The following is a 14,541-nucleotide window of genomic DNA, read 5'->3' as shown; positions in this document are numbered from 1 at the left end:
TGGACAGTCCAGGTAGTGGAACGTACAAGTAGTGGACAGTCCAGGTAGTGGATCGTACAAGTAGTGGACAGTCCAGGTAGTGGATCGTACAAGTAGAGGACAGTCCAGGTAGTGGACCGTACAAGTAGTGGACAGTCCAGGTAGTGGACAGTCCAGGTAGTGGATCGTACAAGTAGTGGACAGTCCAGGTAGTGGACAGTCCAGGTAGTGGAACGTACAAGTAGTGGACAGTCCAGGTAGTGGATCGTACAAGTAGAGGACAGTCCAGGTAGTGGAACGTACAAGTAGAGGACAGTCCAGGTAGTGGATCGTACAAGTAGAGGAAAGTCCAGGTAGTGGATCGTACAAGTAGAGGACAGTCCAGGTAGTGGATCGTACAAGTAGAGGAAAGTCCAGGTAGTGGATCGTACAAGTAGAGGACAGTCCAGGTAGTGGATCGTACAAGTAGAGGACAGTCCAGGTAGTGGATCGTACAAGTAGAAGACAGTCCAGGTAGTGGATCGTACAAGTAGAGGAAAGTCCAGGTAGTGGATCGTACAAGTAGAGGACAGTCCAGGTAGTGGATCGTACAAGTAGAGGACAGTCCAGGTAGTGGATCGTACAAGTAGAGGACAGTCCAGGTAGTGGAACGTACAAGTAGTGGACAGTCCAGGTAGTGGATCGTACAAGTAGAGGACAGTCCAGGTAGTGGATCGTACAAGTAGTGGACAGTCCAGGTAGTGGATCGTACAAGTAGTGGACAGTCCAGGTAGTGGATCGTACAAGTAGAGGACAGTCCAGGTAGTGGATCGTACAAGTAGTGGACAGTCCAGGTAGTGGACAGTCCAGGTAGTGGATCGTACAAGTAGTGGACAGTCCAGGTAGTGGACAGTCCAGGTAGTGGAACGTACAAGTAGTGGACAGTCCAGGTAGTGGACAGTCCAGGTAGTGGAACGTACAAGTAGTGGACAGTCCAGGTAGTGGACAGTCCAGGTAGTGGATCGTACAAGTAGTGGACAGTCCAGGTAGTGGACAGTCCAGGTAGTGGAACGTACAAGTAGTGGACAGTCCAGGTAGAGGACAGTCCAGGTAGTGGATCGTACAAGTAGTGGACAGTCCAGGTAGTGGACAGTCCAGGTAGTGGAACGTACAAGTAGAGGACAGTCCAGGTAGTGGATCGTACAAGTAGTGGACAGTCCAGGTAGTGGACAGTCCAGGTAGTGGAACGTACAAGTAGAGGACAGTCCAGGTAGTGGATCGTACAAGTAGAGGACAGTCCAGGTAGTGGATCGTAACAGTAGAGGACAGTCCAGGTAGTGGATCGTACAAGTAGAGGACAGTCCAGGTAGTGGATCGTACAAGTAGTGGACAGTCCAGGTAGTGGATCGTACAAGTAGAGGACAGTCCAGGTAGTGGATCGTACAAGTAGAGGACAGTCCAGGTAGTGGATCGTACAAGTAGAGGACAGTCCAGGTAGTGGATCGTAACAGTAGAGGACAGTCCAGGTAGTGGAACGTACAAGTAGAGGACAGTCCAGGTAGTGGATCGTACAAGTAGTGGACAGTCCAGGTAGTGGACAGTCCAGGTAGTGGAACGTACAATTAGTGGACAGTCCAGGTAGTGGACAGTCCAGGTAGTGGAACGTACAAGTAGAGGACAGTCCAGGTAGTGGAACGTACAAGTAGAGGACAGTCCAGGTAGTGGAACGTACAAGTAGAGGACAGTCCAGGTAGTGGAACGTACAAGTAGAGGACAGTCCAGGTAGTGGATCGTACAAGTAGAGGACAGTTTAGGTAGTGGAACGTACAAGTAGAGGACAGTCCAGGTAGTGGATCGTACAAGTAGAGGACAGTCCAGGTAGTGGATCGTACAAGTAGAAGACAGTCCAGGTAGTGGATCGTACAAGTAGAGGAAAGTCCAGGTAGTGGATCGTACAAGTAGAGGACAGTCCAGGTAGTGGATCGTACAAGTAGAGGACAGTCCAGGTAGTGGATCGTACAAGTAGAGGACAGTCCAGGTAGTGGATCGTACAAGTAGAGGAAAGTCCAGGTAGTGGATCGTACAAGTAGAGGAAAGTCCAGGTAGTGGATCGTACAAGTAGAGGACAGTCCAGGTAGTGGATCGTACAAGTAGAGGACAGTCCAGGTAGTGGATCGTACAAGTAGAGGAAAGTCCAGGTAGTGGATCGTACAAGTAGAGGAAAGTCCAGGTAGTGGATCGTACAAGTAGAGGACAGTCCAGGTAGTGGATCGTACAAGTAGAGGACAGTCCAGGTAGTGGATCGTACAAGTAGAGGAAAGTCCAGGTAGTGGATCGTACAAGTAGAGGACAGTCCAGGTAGTGGATCGTACAAGTAGAGGACAGTCCAGGTAGTGGATCGTACAAGTAGAGGAAAGTCCAGGTAGTGGATCGTACAAGTAGAGGAAAGTCCAGGTAGTGGATCGTACAAGTAGAGGAAAGTCCAGGTAGTGGATCGTACAAGTAGTGGACAGTCCAGGTAGTGGATCGTACAAGTAGAGGACAGTCCAGGTAGTGGATCGTACAAGTAGAGGACAGTCCAGGTAGTGGATCGTACAAGTAGAGGACAGTCCAGGTAGTGGATCGTACAAGTAGAGGACAGTCCAGGTAGTGGATCGTACAAGTAGAGGAAAGTCCAGGTAGTGGATCGTACAAGTAGAGGACAGTCCAGGTAGTGGATCGTACATTTAGAGGACAGTCCAGGTAGTGGATCGTACAAGTAGAGGACAGTCCAGGTAGTGGATCGTACAAGTAGAGGACAGTCCAGGTAGTGGATCGTACATTTAGAGGACAGTCCAGGTAGTGGATCGTACAAGTAGAGGACAGTCCAGGTAGTGGATCGTACATTTAGAGGACAGTCCAGGTAGTGGATCGTACAAGTAGAGGACAGTCCAGGTAGTGGATCGTACAAGTAGAGGACAGTCCAGGTAGTGGATCGTACAAGTAGAGGACAGTCCAGGTAGTGGATCGTACAAGTAGAGGACAGTCCAGATAGTGGATCGTACAAGTAGAGGACAGTCCAGGTAGTGGATCGTACAAGGAGAGGACAGTCCAGGTAGTGGATCGTACAAGTAGAGGACAGTCCAGGTAGTGGATCGTACAAGTAGAGGACAGTCCAGGTAGTGGATCGTACAAGTAGAGGACAGTCCAGGTAGTGGATCGTACAAGTAGAACACAGTCCAGGTAGTGGATCGTACAAGTAGAGGACAGTCCAGGTAGTGGATCGTACAAGTAGAGGACAGTCCAGTTAGTGGATCGTACAAGTAGAGGACAGTCCAGGTAGTGGATCGTACAAGTAGAGGACAGTCCAGGTAGTGGATCGTACAAGTAGAGGACAGTCCAGGTAGTGGATCGTACAAGTAGAGGACAGTCCAGATAGTGGATCGTACAAGTAGAACACAGTCCAGGTAGTGGATCGTACAAGTAGAGGACAGTCCAGGTAGTGGATCGTACAAGTAGAGGACAGTCCAGGTAGTGGATCGTACAAGTAGAGGACAGTCCAGGTAGTGGATCGTACAAGTAGAGGACAGTCCAGGTAGTGGATCGTACAAGTAGAGGACAGTTCAGGTAGTGGATCGTACAAGTAGAGGACAGTCCAGGTAGTGGATCGTACAAGTAGAGGACAGTCCAGGTAGTGGATCGTACAAGTAGAGGACAGTCCAGGTAGTGGATCGTACAAGTAGAGGACAGTCCAGGTAGTGGATCGTACAAGTAGAGGACAGTCCAGGTAGTGGATCGTACAAGTAGAACACAGTCCAGGTAGTGGATCGTACAAGTAGAACACAGTCCAGGTAGTGGATCGTACAAGTAGAGGACAGTCCAGGTAGTGGATCGTACAAGTAGAGGACAGTCCAGGTAGTGGATCGTACAAGTAGAGGACAGTCCAGGTAGTGGATCGTACAAGTAGAGGACAGTCCAGGTAGTGGATCGTACAAGTAGAGGACAGTCCAGGTAGTGGATCGTACAAGTAGAGGACAGCCCAGGTAGTGGATCGTACAAGTAGAGGACAGTCCAGGTAGTGGATCGTACAAGTAGAGGACAGTCCAGGTAGTGGATCGTACAAGTAGAGGACAGTCCAGGTAGTGGATCGTACAAGTAGAGGACAGTCCAGGTAGTGGATCGTACAAGTAGAGGACAGTCCAGGTAGTGGATCGTACAAGTAGAGGACAGTCCAGGTAGTGGATCGTACAAGTAGAGGAAAGTCCAGGTAGTGGATCGTACAAGTAGAGGACAGTCCAGGTAGTGGATCGTACAAGTAGAGGACAGTCCAGGTAGTGGATCGTACAAGTAGAGGACAGTCCAGGTAGTGGATCGTACAAGTAGAGGACAGTCCAGGTAGTGGATCGTACAAGTAGAGGACAGTCCAGGTAGTGGATCGTACAAGTAGAGGACAGTCCAGGTAGTGGATCGTACAAGTAGAGGACAGCCCAGGTAGTGGATCGTACAAGTAGAGGACAGTCCAGGTAGTGGATCGTACAAGTAGAGGACAGCCCAGGTAGTGGATCGTACAAGTAGAGGACAGTCCAGGTAGTGGATCGTACAAGTAGAGGACAGTCCAGGTACTGGATAGTCCAGGTAGTGGACCGTACAAGTAGAGGACAGTCCAGGTAGTGGACCGTACAAGTAGAGGACAGTCCAGGTACTGGATAGTCCAGGTAGTGGACCGTATAAGTAGAGGACAGTCCAGGTAGTGGATCGTACAAGTAGAGGACAGTCCAGGTAGTGGATCGTACAAGTAGAGGACAGTCCAGGTAGTGGATCGTACAAGTAGAGGACAGTCCAGGTAGTGGATCGTACAAGTAGAGGACAGTCCAGGTAGTGGATCGTACAAGTAGAGGACAGTCCAGGTAGTGGATCGTACAAGTAGAGGACAGTCCAGGTAGTGGATCGTACAAGTAGAGGACAGCCCAGGTAGTGGATCGTACAAGTAGAGGACAGTCCAGGTAGTGGATCGTACAAGTAGAGGACAGTCCAGGTAGAGGACAGTCCAGGTAGTGGACCGTACAAGTAGAGGACAGTCCAGGTAGTGGATCGTACAAGTAGAAGACAGTCCAGGTAGTGGATCGTACAAGGAGAGGACAGTCCAGGTAGTGGATCGTACAAGTAGAGGACAGTCCAGGTAGTGGATCGTACAAGTAGAGGACAGTCCAGGTAGTGGATCGTACAAGTAGAGGACAGTCCAGGTAGTGGATCGTACAAGTAGAGGACAGTCCAGGTAGTGGATCGTACAAGTAGAGGACAGTCCAGGTAGTGGATCGTACAAGTAGAGGACAGTCCAGGTAGTGGATCGTACAAGGAGAGGACAGTCCAGGTAGTGGATCGTACAAGTAGAGGACAGTCCAGGTAGTGGATCGTACAAGTAGAGGACAGTCCAGGTAGTGGATCGTACAAGGAGAGGACAGTCCAGGTAGTGGATCGTACAAGGAGAGGACAGTCCAGGTAGTGGATCGTACAAGTAGAGGACAGTCCAGGTAGTGGATCGTACAAGTAGAGGACAGTCCAGGTAGTGGATCGTACAAGTAGAGGACAGTCCAGGTAGTGGATCGTACAAGTAGAGGACAGTCCAGGTAGTGGATCGTACAAGTAGAGGACAGTCCAGGTAGTGGATCGTACAAGTAGAGGACAGTCCAGGTAGTGGATCGTACAAGTAGAGGACAGTCCAGGTAGTGGATCGTACAAGTAGAGGACAGTCCAGGTAGTGGATCGTACAAGTAGAGGACAGTCCAGGTAGTGGATCGTACAAGTAGAGGACAGTCCAGGTAGTGGATCGTACAAGTAGAGGACAGTCCAGGTAGTGGATCGTACAAGTAGAGGACAGTCCAGGTAGTGGATCGTAACAGTAGAGGACAGTCCAGGTAGTGGATCGTAACAGTAGACAGTCCAGGTAGTGGATCGTACAAGTAGAGGACAGTCCAGGTAGTGGATCGTAACAGTAGACAGTCCAGGTAGTGGATCGTACAAGTAGAGGACAGTCCAGGTAGTGGATCGTACAAGTAGAGGACAGTCCAGGTAGTGGATCGTACAAGTAGAGGACAGTCCAGGTAGTGGATCGTACAAGTAGAGGACAGTCCAGGTAGTGGATCGTACAAGTAGAGGACAGTCCAGGTAGTGGATCGTACAAGTAGAGGACAGTCCAGGTAGTGGATCGTACAAGTAGAGGACAGTCCAGGTAGTGGATCGTACAAGTAGAGGACAGTCCAGGTAGTGGATCGTACAAGTAGAGGACAGTCCAGGTAGTGGATCGTACAAGTAGAGGACAGTCCAGGTAGTGGATCGTACAAGTAGAGGACAGTCCAGGTAGTGGACAGTCCAGGTAGTGGACCGTACAAGTAGAGGACAGTCCAGGTGGTGGATCGTACAAGTAGAGGACAGTCCAGGTAGTGGACCGTACAAGTAGACGACAGTCCAGGTAGTGGATCGTACAAGTAGAGGACAGTCCAGGTAGTGGATAGTACAAGTAGAGGACAGTCCAGGTAGTGGATCGTACAAGTAGAGGACAGTCCAGGTAGTGGACAGTCCAGGTAGTGGACCGTACAAGTAGAGGACAGTCCAGGTGGTGGATCGTACAAGTAGAGGACAGTCCAGGTAGTGGACCGTACAAGTAGACGACAGTCCAGGTAGTGGATCGTACAAGTAGAGGACAGTCCAGGTGGTGGATCGTACAAGTAGAGGACAGTCCAGGTAGTGGACCGTACAAGTAGACGACAGTCCAGGTAGTGGATCGTACAAGTAGAGGACAGTCCAGGTAGTGGATAGTACAAGTAGAGGACAGTCCAGGTAGTGGATCGTACAAGTAGAGGACAGTCCAGGTAGTGGATCGTACAAGTAGAGGACAGTCCAGGTAGTGGATCGTACAAGTAGAGGACAGTCCAGGTAGTGGATCGTACAAGTAGAGGACAGTCCAGGTAGTGGATCGTACAAGTAGAGGACAGTCCAGGTAGTGGATAGTACAAGTAGAGGACAGTCCAGGTAGTGGATCGTACAAGTAGAGGACAGTCCAGGTATTGGACAGTCCAGGTAGTGGACCGTGCAAGTAGAGGACAGTCCAGGTAGTGGATCGTACAAGTAGAGGACAGTCCAGGTAGTGGATCGTACAAGTAGAGGACAGTCCAGGTAGAGGACAGTCCAGGTAGTGGATCGTAACAGTAGAGGACAGTCCAGATAGTGGATCGTAACAGTAGAGGACAGTCCAGGTAGAGGACATTCCAGGTAGTGGATCGTACAAGTAGAGGACAGTCCAGGTAGTGGATCGTAACAGTAGAGGACAGTCCAGGTAGTGGATCGTAACAGTAGAGGACAGTCCAGGTAGTGGATCGTAACAGTAGAGGACAGTCCAGGTAGAGGACAGTCCAGGTAGTGGATTGTAACAGTAGAGGACAGTCCAGGTAGTGGATCGTAACAGTAGAGGACAGTCCAGGTAGTGGATCGTAACAGTAGAGGACAGTCCAGGTAGTGGATCGTAACAGTAGAGGACAGTCCAGGTAGAGGACAGTCCAGGTAGTGGATTGTAACAGTAGAGGACAGTCCAGGTAGTGGATCGTAACAGTAGAGGACAGTCCAGGTAGTGGATCGTAACAGTAGAGGACAGTCCAGGTAGAGGACAGTCCAGGTAGAGGACAGTACAAGTAGAGGACAGTCCAGGTAGAGGACAGTCCAGGTAGAGGACAGTCCAGGTAGAGGACAGTCCAGGTAGTGGATCGTACAAGTAGAGGACAGTCCAGGTAGAGGACAGTCCAGGTAGAGGACAGTCCAGGTAGAGGACAGTCCAGGTAGTGGATCGTACAAGTAGAGGACAGTCCAGGTAGTGGATCGTACAAGTAGAGGACAGTCCAGGTAGTGGATCGTACAAGTAGAGGACAGTCCAGGTAGAGGAGAGTCCAGGTAGAGGACAGTCCAGGTAGAGGACAGTCCAGGTAGTGGATCGTACAAGTAGAGGACAGTCCAGGTAGAGGACAGTCCAGGTACAGGTAGAGTCTCATCCACTCGTATTTTCAGGTGTGACATTACTGGCCCCTCAATTGCTGCATCAGATTTTGTTTGGTGATGTTCCTGTGAAGCACCATGGGCCGTTTTACTCTGCTAAAGGCACTGTATAAATGTAAGTTGTTGTTATGTGACCTGTCACCTGGGTGAGCGTTTGATTGAAGTAAGACATGATCGCAGAGAAACAGCTTGTGTATTTATTAATACAGAACAGATCATCTGAGGAGATACATAAATCTGATAAGAATTATGTGAAATATAGCGTATGGAGGATATTCCATCTATATATAATATATATATTTATATTATATACAAGTATAAAACAGACCAAGGAACTAGATACCAGAGAAATCAATTCTCAAGATGGTTGCGATATTAATGTGTTACTTTTGACAGAGTTCCAGGTGACACAATAAGGAGAAACTTTATAAAAAGTAGGAGGGGTTTTAATATTTTCTCGTGGTTTTGTGACACCAGCCGATCAGGTGCTGGTAACACTCACTGCCATTCCTGCAAGTGATCGGTGCTATCAGCATGCTTGTTGCTAATGGTCTGGTGTCTTGTGAAATAACATGCTCTAAGCTCAATGGGAAATGAAAGCTGTTACTGCAGTTGACCGTGACACGTGGTGGGTGCTGGTGAGCCGAGTGCTGTGGGACCTCACCTTTCCCAAGTCCTGCCAATCAACCCCCTTTGACATGCCAGACCCGAGCAGTGATCCCAGGCAAAAGTCACCTGAAAAAAAAACTGCCCCTTTATTGGAGGGGACCCTCCCCTTTAACACAGCATGCTGCCCCCTCCTCCGCACTCCTTCAGCCTCCCCGTTCAGATTGTCAGGGTCAGCGGTCACACCAACAGGACCTAGTTTGAACAGTCAGTTACCGTCTAGCACCCGTGTGTGCACAATATTGGATTCATCACAAACCTCTCATACACATCCCTCCCCTCCCCCAACCCACTGCCTGCAATGTTAGCCTCAGTCCCTTTTTCAATGTCTTTTAAATCTATAACTGCGAGCAGTTTAATGCTGTGGCCCTCCCGATTGCCCTGTTAATAGAGAGAGAGACCTCGCCTTTAACACAGCTCACTGCCCTTTAATGGATGAGACCCTACACGGTTAACAATGCAATGGCAAACTCCTTAAATGAATACTCTCTCCATTTCCAAAATGAAGGAAGTGAACAAAATACCAGCAATATAGGGAACCTGAAAAAAATTCAAGGTTTAATTTAAGTGAGAAAATAGTCATGGAGAAAGTAACGGGACTTAAGACAAGACAAATCTCTCAAAGCTGATGGTTTTCACCCCAGAATATTAAGAGAATCAGATGGGGAAACTGGTGGGAATGGCATTAAATCATAATTTTCCAACATTCAGGAATTGTGCATTTGGATTGGAATATTACAAATGCAAATCAATCATTTAGGAAGGGTGGGAATGAGAAACCCAGGAAGCTACTCTCTGTTTAACGACTGTCAGTTATGGGAAAGTTACTGGAATCCATCAGGGACAGAGTGACTGAGCACTTGGACAAGTAGGAGCCGGATGTGTGGATTTGCAAGTCGTGGGTCATGTCTATGTAATCGAGTTGAACTTCTTGAGGTGGTCCTGGTGTGGTGGACAGGGAATTAGTGATGGATGTTGTCTATGTGGACTTCCAGAAAGTATTTGATAAGATTTCACACAAGAGGTTATCAAAAATGAGAGTGCAATGAATTGTCAGTTATTATGGGATATGTGTTGGCAATTGGTTGGGAGTTAGGACTGAGTAAGTGGGAAAACTGCGAGCGATGGAGTACAAGAAGGAGAAATCGGAATATTTTCTCAATGCGGAGAGACTCAGAGCTGTGAGAGAGTAAAGGGATTTGGTCATCCATGAAAAGCCAGCGTACTGTTACAACCAGCGATCGGAATGAAATGTTGGCCTTTATCCCGAAGACTAGAATTCTAAACTGCTTCAGTTGTACAGAGCATTGGTTAGACCCAATCTGGAGTAACTGTGTTCAGTTCTGGGCACCGCTCCTCAGGAAGGATATTTATATACAGCCTGCGGTGATCAATGTACCTCAACCAGGTGGGTTCGTACAGCCCAGGGCATGGTGTTCTTGCTGCAGTGTTGACATGAAAGAAGTGGTTTTTTTGACACATTCAGTCCAGTCCAGTCCAGTCTGGCTCGGTGAGAGTCTGGTCCGCTCAGACTCTGGCCTGGTCAGAATTTGTACAGGGATATGGGTCAGCCACGATCTGATTGTGTTTTTTGTGTGTACCGGGTGTGACAGAAAGCAATTGTTAAAATACCCTGTGCAAGATACAACACAGAGCTTAGATTGAGTCTTCCCTGAAATGAACCAGATCAAAATCTTCTTACAATACGGCAATCCTGTCCCTGTTATTGAGGTAAAGCTACCATTTAATACACAAACACCTTCCTTTTAATACAACAACACTGCCCCTTTACTAGAGTGTACTGTCCCTTTAACACAGGGGCCCTTGTCCCAATACTTGAGTAGATGGGAGCAGGTATCGTCTGATTTCTGTTCTGTTCTCAAAATGTCTTCATGCAGTTTTTAAAGAACATGTTTTGAAATGTTTTTACCCAGGCCCTGGCCTAGCCCAGAGCCCCCACAATCAGGGGGATGATCGATGTTATCGGTCACTGTGGGGTGTCAGGCCAGGATAGGATCTTTGTGGCTGCGATGCCTCCACAGTCAAACAGCCTGCCAACACTCAAGCGTCCAGGGCTGGCTCGGCCCTTGGAAGGCAGTTGCGACCCAAGAACTATACGATGGGCCGAAGAGCCTGTTTCTGTGCTGTAAAACTCTATGACTCTCTGACTCTATGACCCCACCCCCCATCCCCAGAGAGAGTTAGCACCATCAGGGGAGGAGGGCGGGGGAGGGCAAGAAGACATCGGCTCATAAAATAAAGCAAATGTGATGTTCGGCTTGGGGAGATCCTGGAAATACTTCAGATAATTTACTGAAGTAATTAATAAAAATCAACAACACACCGTTAAAGCTACAATGCCAGTGATCTCCTAGACAATGGAGCAGGGGCTAAGGCATCCCCACTAGACGAAGGCTGATTCACTCACCAAATCCAGGCATACAGTTGGCTCCAGTTACAAAATCCACCAGCAGAGAGCAGTAGTGAGCCAAGCGCTCTCCTGTTCCCTCTGGCCACAGAGCTTGGGAACTGCACTGACTGCACCCCATGGGGTTCTTGTGAGATAATGGGGTCATTCACTTTCCTGTCCACTATTGCTGGGGAGGATTGGGGAGGGGGGGAAATGAAAGGGCCATGCCCCTCGCCCTCAAAATGTTTCAGCATGGATAATATCTGCCAACCCTTGCCTTTGCCCTGAATTCCAGAATTGTCTGGGCTCCTCCCAGTCCAAAACTTCACGTTCAGTAGTAGCTGAAGGCATCGTCAGTCTTGCTGTGCCAAATATGAAATATATTCTGGGCTGAAGGTGGGAGCCCTGAGGGCAACTCCTGTAGCACCATGACTGGGGGCAGCCAGTCTCTCCGTTACCCCAATTGGTACCACAAAATACTGGAGGCTGGATTTCCGACAAGTGGGAGCTAGGATTGCCCCCTTTCGCACCCCCTGCAGCCTGGGAAGGGAAGTCCCACACGCCAGCAGCAGGCCAGGGACAGGGTTTGTTGAGTGCACAGTGAGGAAAACCTCACTCTCATGCAGGGCATTTGACTCCTTGTTCCTCGGGGAGCACCTCCCAAGAGAGAAAGAGAGAGGGAAAGAGGGAGAGACAGAGAGAGAGAGAAAGAGTGAGGAGGAGCAGAGTGTGCTCACCCTGAACTCTAGGCCACAGCCTCTGAGCTGACAGAGAGTGATGACGTTCCATCAAAAAAAATGCCATTTAAAAAATGACAAGAGCTGTGACCTTGGCCAATAACTTACGGAGGTGACACCTCAATAAATTATTCCCTCTTCCCACATAAATAACATTGATTAATCGATGATACTAAGGTGACAGCTCCCAGATTATGGGCTTCTAGCACCAACGGGAAACTGCTGAGTGTCTCACTGAGGGTCTGTTGATGGAGTGAGTGTGAACATTGGCCAAAAGAGTCCTGTCTCGGTGTGGCGAACAAGCCCTGGGCCTACACAAAAGCTTCGGGTTTCGAGCTGCCATTGATTTTCATGAAGAGTTTAGCATCTTCAGCTTTCTGGAGCCTCAGCTTCTGGAGCTGGTGTCTGTAGTAGAGCAGATAAGCAGGGAGGCAGAAACCCAGCATGCTGACTCCCAGCAAGCCAATATTCACCTGGCGGAGAACAACAGAAGTGATAATCAACAACAACTTAGATTTATATGGTGTCTTTTAACGTAGCAAAATGTCTGAAGGCGTTTCACAGGAGCATTATCGAACAAAATTTGCCTCTGAGCTACATAAGGAGATATTATGACAAGTGATCCAAAAGCTTGGTCAAAGAGGTAGGTTTTAAGGAGCATCTTAAAGGAGAGAGATGGAGAGGATTAGGGAGGGAATTCCAGAGCTTGGGGCCCAGGCAGCTGAAAGCACGGCCGCCAATGTGGGGGGCGGGGGGGGGTGGGGGGGTGATGGGAATCAGGGAGACACAAGAGGCTGGAATTGGAGGAGCACAGAGATCTCAGAGGGTTGTGGGGCTGGGGGAGATTAGAGAGATAGGAAGAGGCGAGGCCAGGGAGGGATTTGAAAATGGGATGGGAATTCTAAAATTGGGAGCCACGCTAAGTCAGTAAGCACAGGGGTGATGGGTGAACGGGACTTGGTGCAAGTTAGGATTTGGGCAGCAGAGTTTGGGTGGTCTTAAGTTTATGGAGGGACAAAGATGGGAGGCCAGTGCAGAGGGAGCTTTACTCTGTATCTAACCCCGTGCTGTACCTATCCTGGGAGTGTTTGATGGGAGGCCAGTGCAGAGGGAGCTTTACTCTGTATCTAACCCCGTGCTGTACCTATCCTGGGAGTGTTTGATGGGGACAGTGTAGAGGGAGCTTTACTCTGTATCTTACCCAGAGAGGATCACCTTCAAGGGGTCCCATCATCGCCAGGAAGAGGGGTTGTTGGAGAAGTGCGAACAAAGCACTGATAAGTGACTGCATTCCTGTCAAACTGCCGAACTGTGTGGAGGGATATCTGCAACAGTGAAAAAACAACACATCAGAAACCAGGCAATCAAGATAATTGAGTTTCTTTAAGTGTGAACACATAGGCCTCCTTAGTTACTGCTTCAGTCCTGCTGTGCTATATTAGTAAATAGACCCTGAACCCACCAGAGTTTAACAGAACAAGTACGCAACTCCTATTAAAACAGGAGGCACAGGAATAGATTCCAGACACACTCAGACTGTACAAAACCCCAGACACACTCAGACTGTACAAAACCCCAGACGCACTCACACTGCACAATGAAATCACTCCGCCTGACCCTTAGGCTGTTAAATATTACACGGATGCATTAGATGAAGACTTGTTACTCACACAGCAGCGTAAAGTCCACCCACAGCTGAGTGAATGAAACCTCGGACAATCGTATGGAGAACGAAGGAGACAATCTGCAAGGAAGGAGAAACAGGGAGAGGGTTTGTAATGTCGAACAGTCCTTTCCAGCCCATCCACAGCAGAGGATCCTCAAACTTCTTGTTGTTGGGACGAGACTGCAGGTAGCATGGAGGAACAAGGGACAAGGAGGGCAGGGGGAGGGGAGCTAAATGGGGGGTGTTGGTGAGTGGGGGATGGGTCCTTTGGTGGTCATGCGTACTTTACATTGGGGGTTTCCAATGGTGCAGAACGAACCTGCTCCTCCTATAGCAGAATGTTAATGTTACAGCAGAAAGCAATGGAGCAATAGTGGAAACAAAAGTAACTGTGACTGACACTCATTATCTCATAAAACAAAGAAATGAAATAAAGGAAGGGGGAATCACAGGGTACCACACTCGCCTCCAAGTCAGAAGGTTCAAATCCCACTCCAGAGCTTTAAGCACCTACACCTGGCAGAATCTCCCAGGACAGTATCGAAGGAGTGCTACACTGTTGGCGGGTAAGTACTGAGGGAGTGCTGCACTGTCAGAGGGTCAGTACTGAGGGAGCGCTGCACTGTCGGAGGGTCAGTACTGAGGGAGTGCTGCACTGTTGGAGATGCTGTCTTTTGGATGAGATGTTAAATGGAGGCTCTGTCTGCCCTTGCAGGTAGTGATAGAAATAGTGGCTATGGATTCTTCTAAGAAGAGCAGGGGAGTTCTCCCTGGGGTCAATATTTATCCCTCAATCAACATCTGGTCATTATCACATTGTTGTTGTGGGATCTTGCTGTGCATAAATTGGCTGTCGTGTTTCCCACATTTCAACAGTGACTACACTTCAGAAATACTTCATTGGCTGTGAAGCACATTTGGACATTGAGGATGTGTAAGTTGAGCTTCCCTCTCTCCTTGTGCTCCCTGCTCCTTCACATTCTCATCTACAAAATGTAGGAGCACCACTTTAGGGCACGGGGAACACCATGGAAATGCCTCTCAGCGTGGAGGTAGGGGAGGGAGAATTGGTGAGAAAATAA

General features: G+C 48.8%; 1 protein-coding gene across 1 annotated transcript; it reads right to left on the bottom strand.

Moving 5' to 3' along the window:
• Positions 1-8,154: 8,154 nt before the first annotated feature.
• LOC137346857 (large neutral amino acids transporter small subunit 4-like) lies at positions 8,155-13,612 on the bottom strand. The gene is made up of 3 exons (XM_068010800.1): positions 13,464-13,612; positions 12,995-13,118; positions 8,155-12,266 (listed from the first exon to the last, which is right to left on the bottom strand). Exons 1-3 carry the CDS (start codon positions 13,595-13,597, stop codon positions 12,105-12,107), a joined length of 420 nt encoding a protein of 139 aa, XP_067866901.1. The 5' UTR covers positions 13,598-13,612; the 3' UTR covers positions 8,155-12,104.
• Between the last annotated feature and the right edge of the window lie 929 nt (positions 13,613-14,541).

Source organism: Heterodontus francisci, chromosome 30 (genome assembly GCF_036365525.1).
Source record: "Heterodontus francisci isolate sHetFra1 chromosome 30, sHetFra1.hap1, whole genome shotgun sequence".
Taxonomy (NCBI): Eukaryota; Metazoa; Chordata; class Chondrichthyes; order Heterodontiformes; family Heterodontidae; genus Heterodontus; species Heterodontus francisci.
The sequence above is the reverse complement of the archived record's forward strand: the minus strand, read 5'-3'. Positions and strand labels throughout refer to the sequence as shown.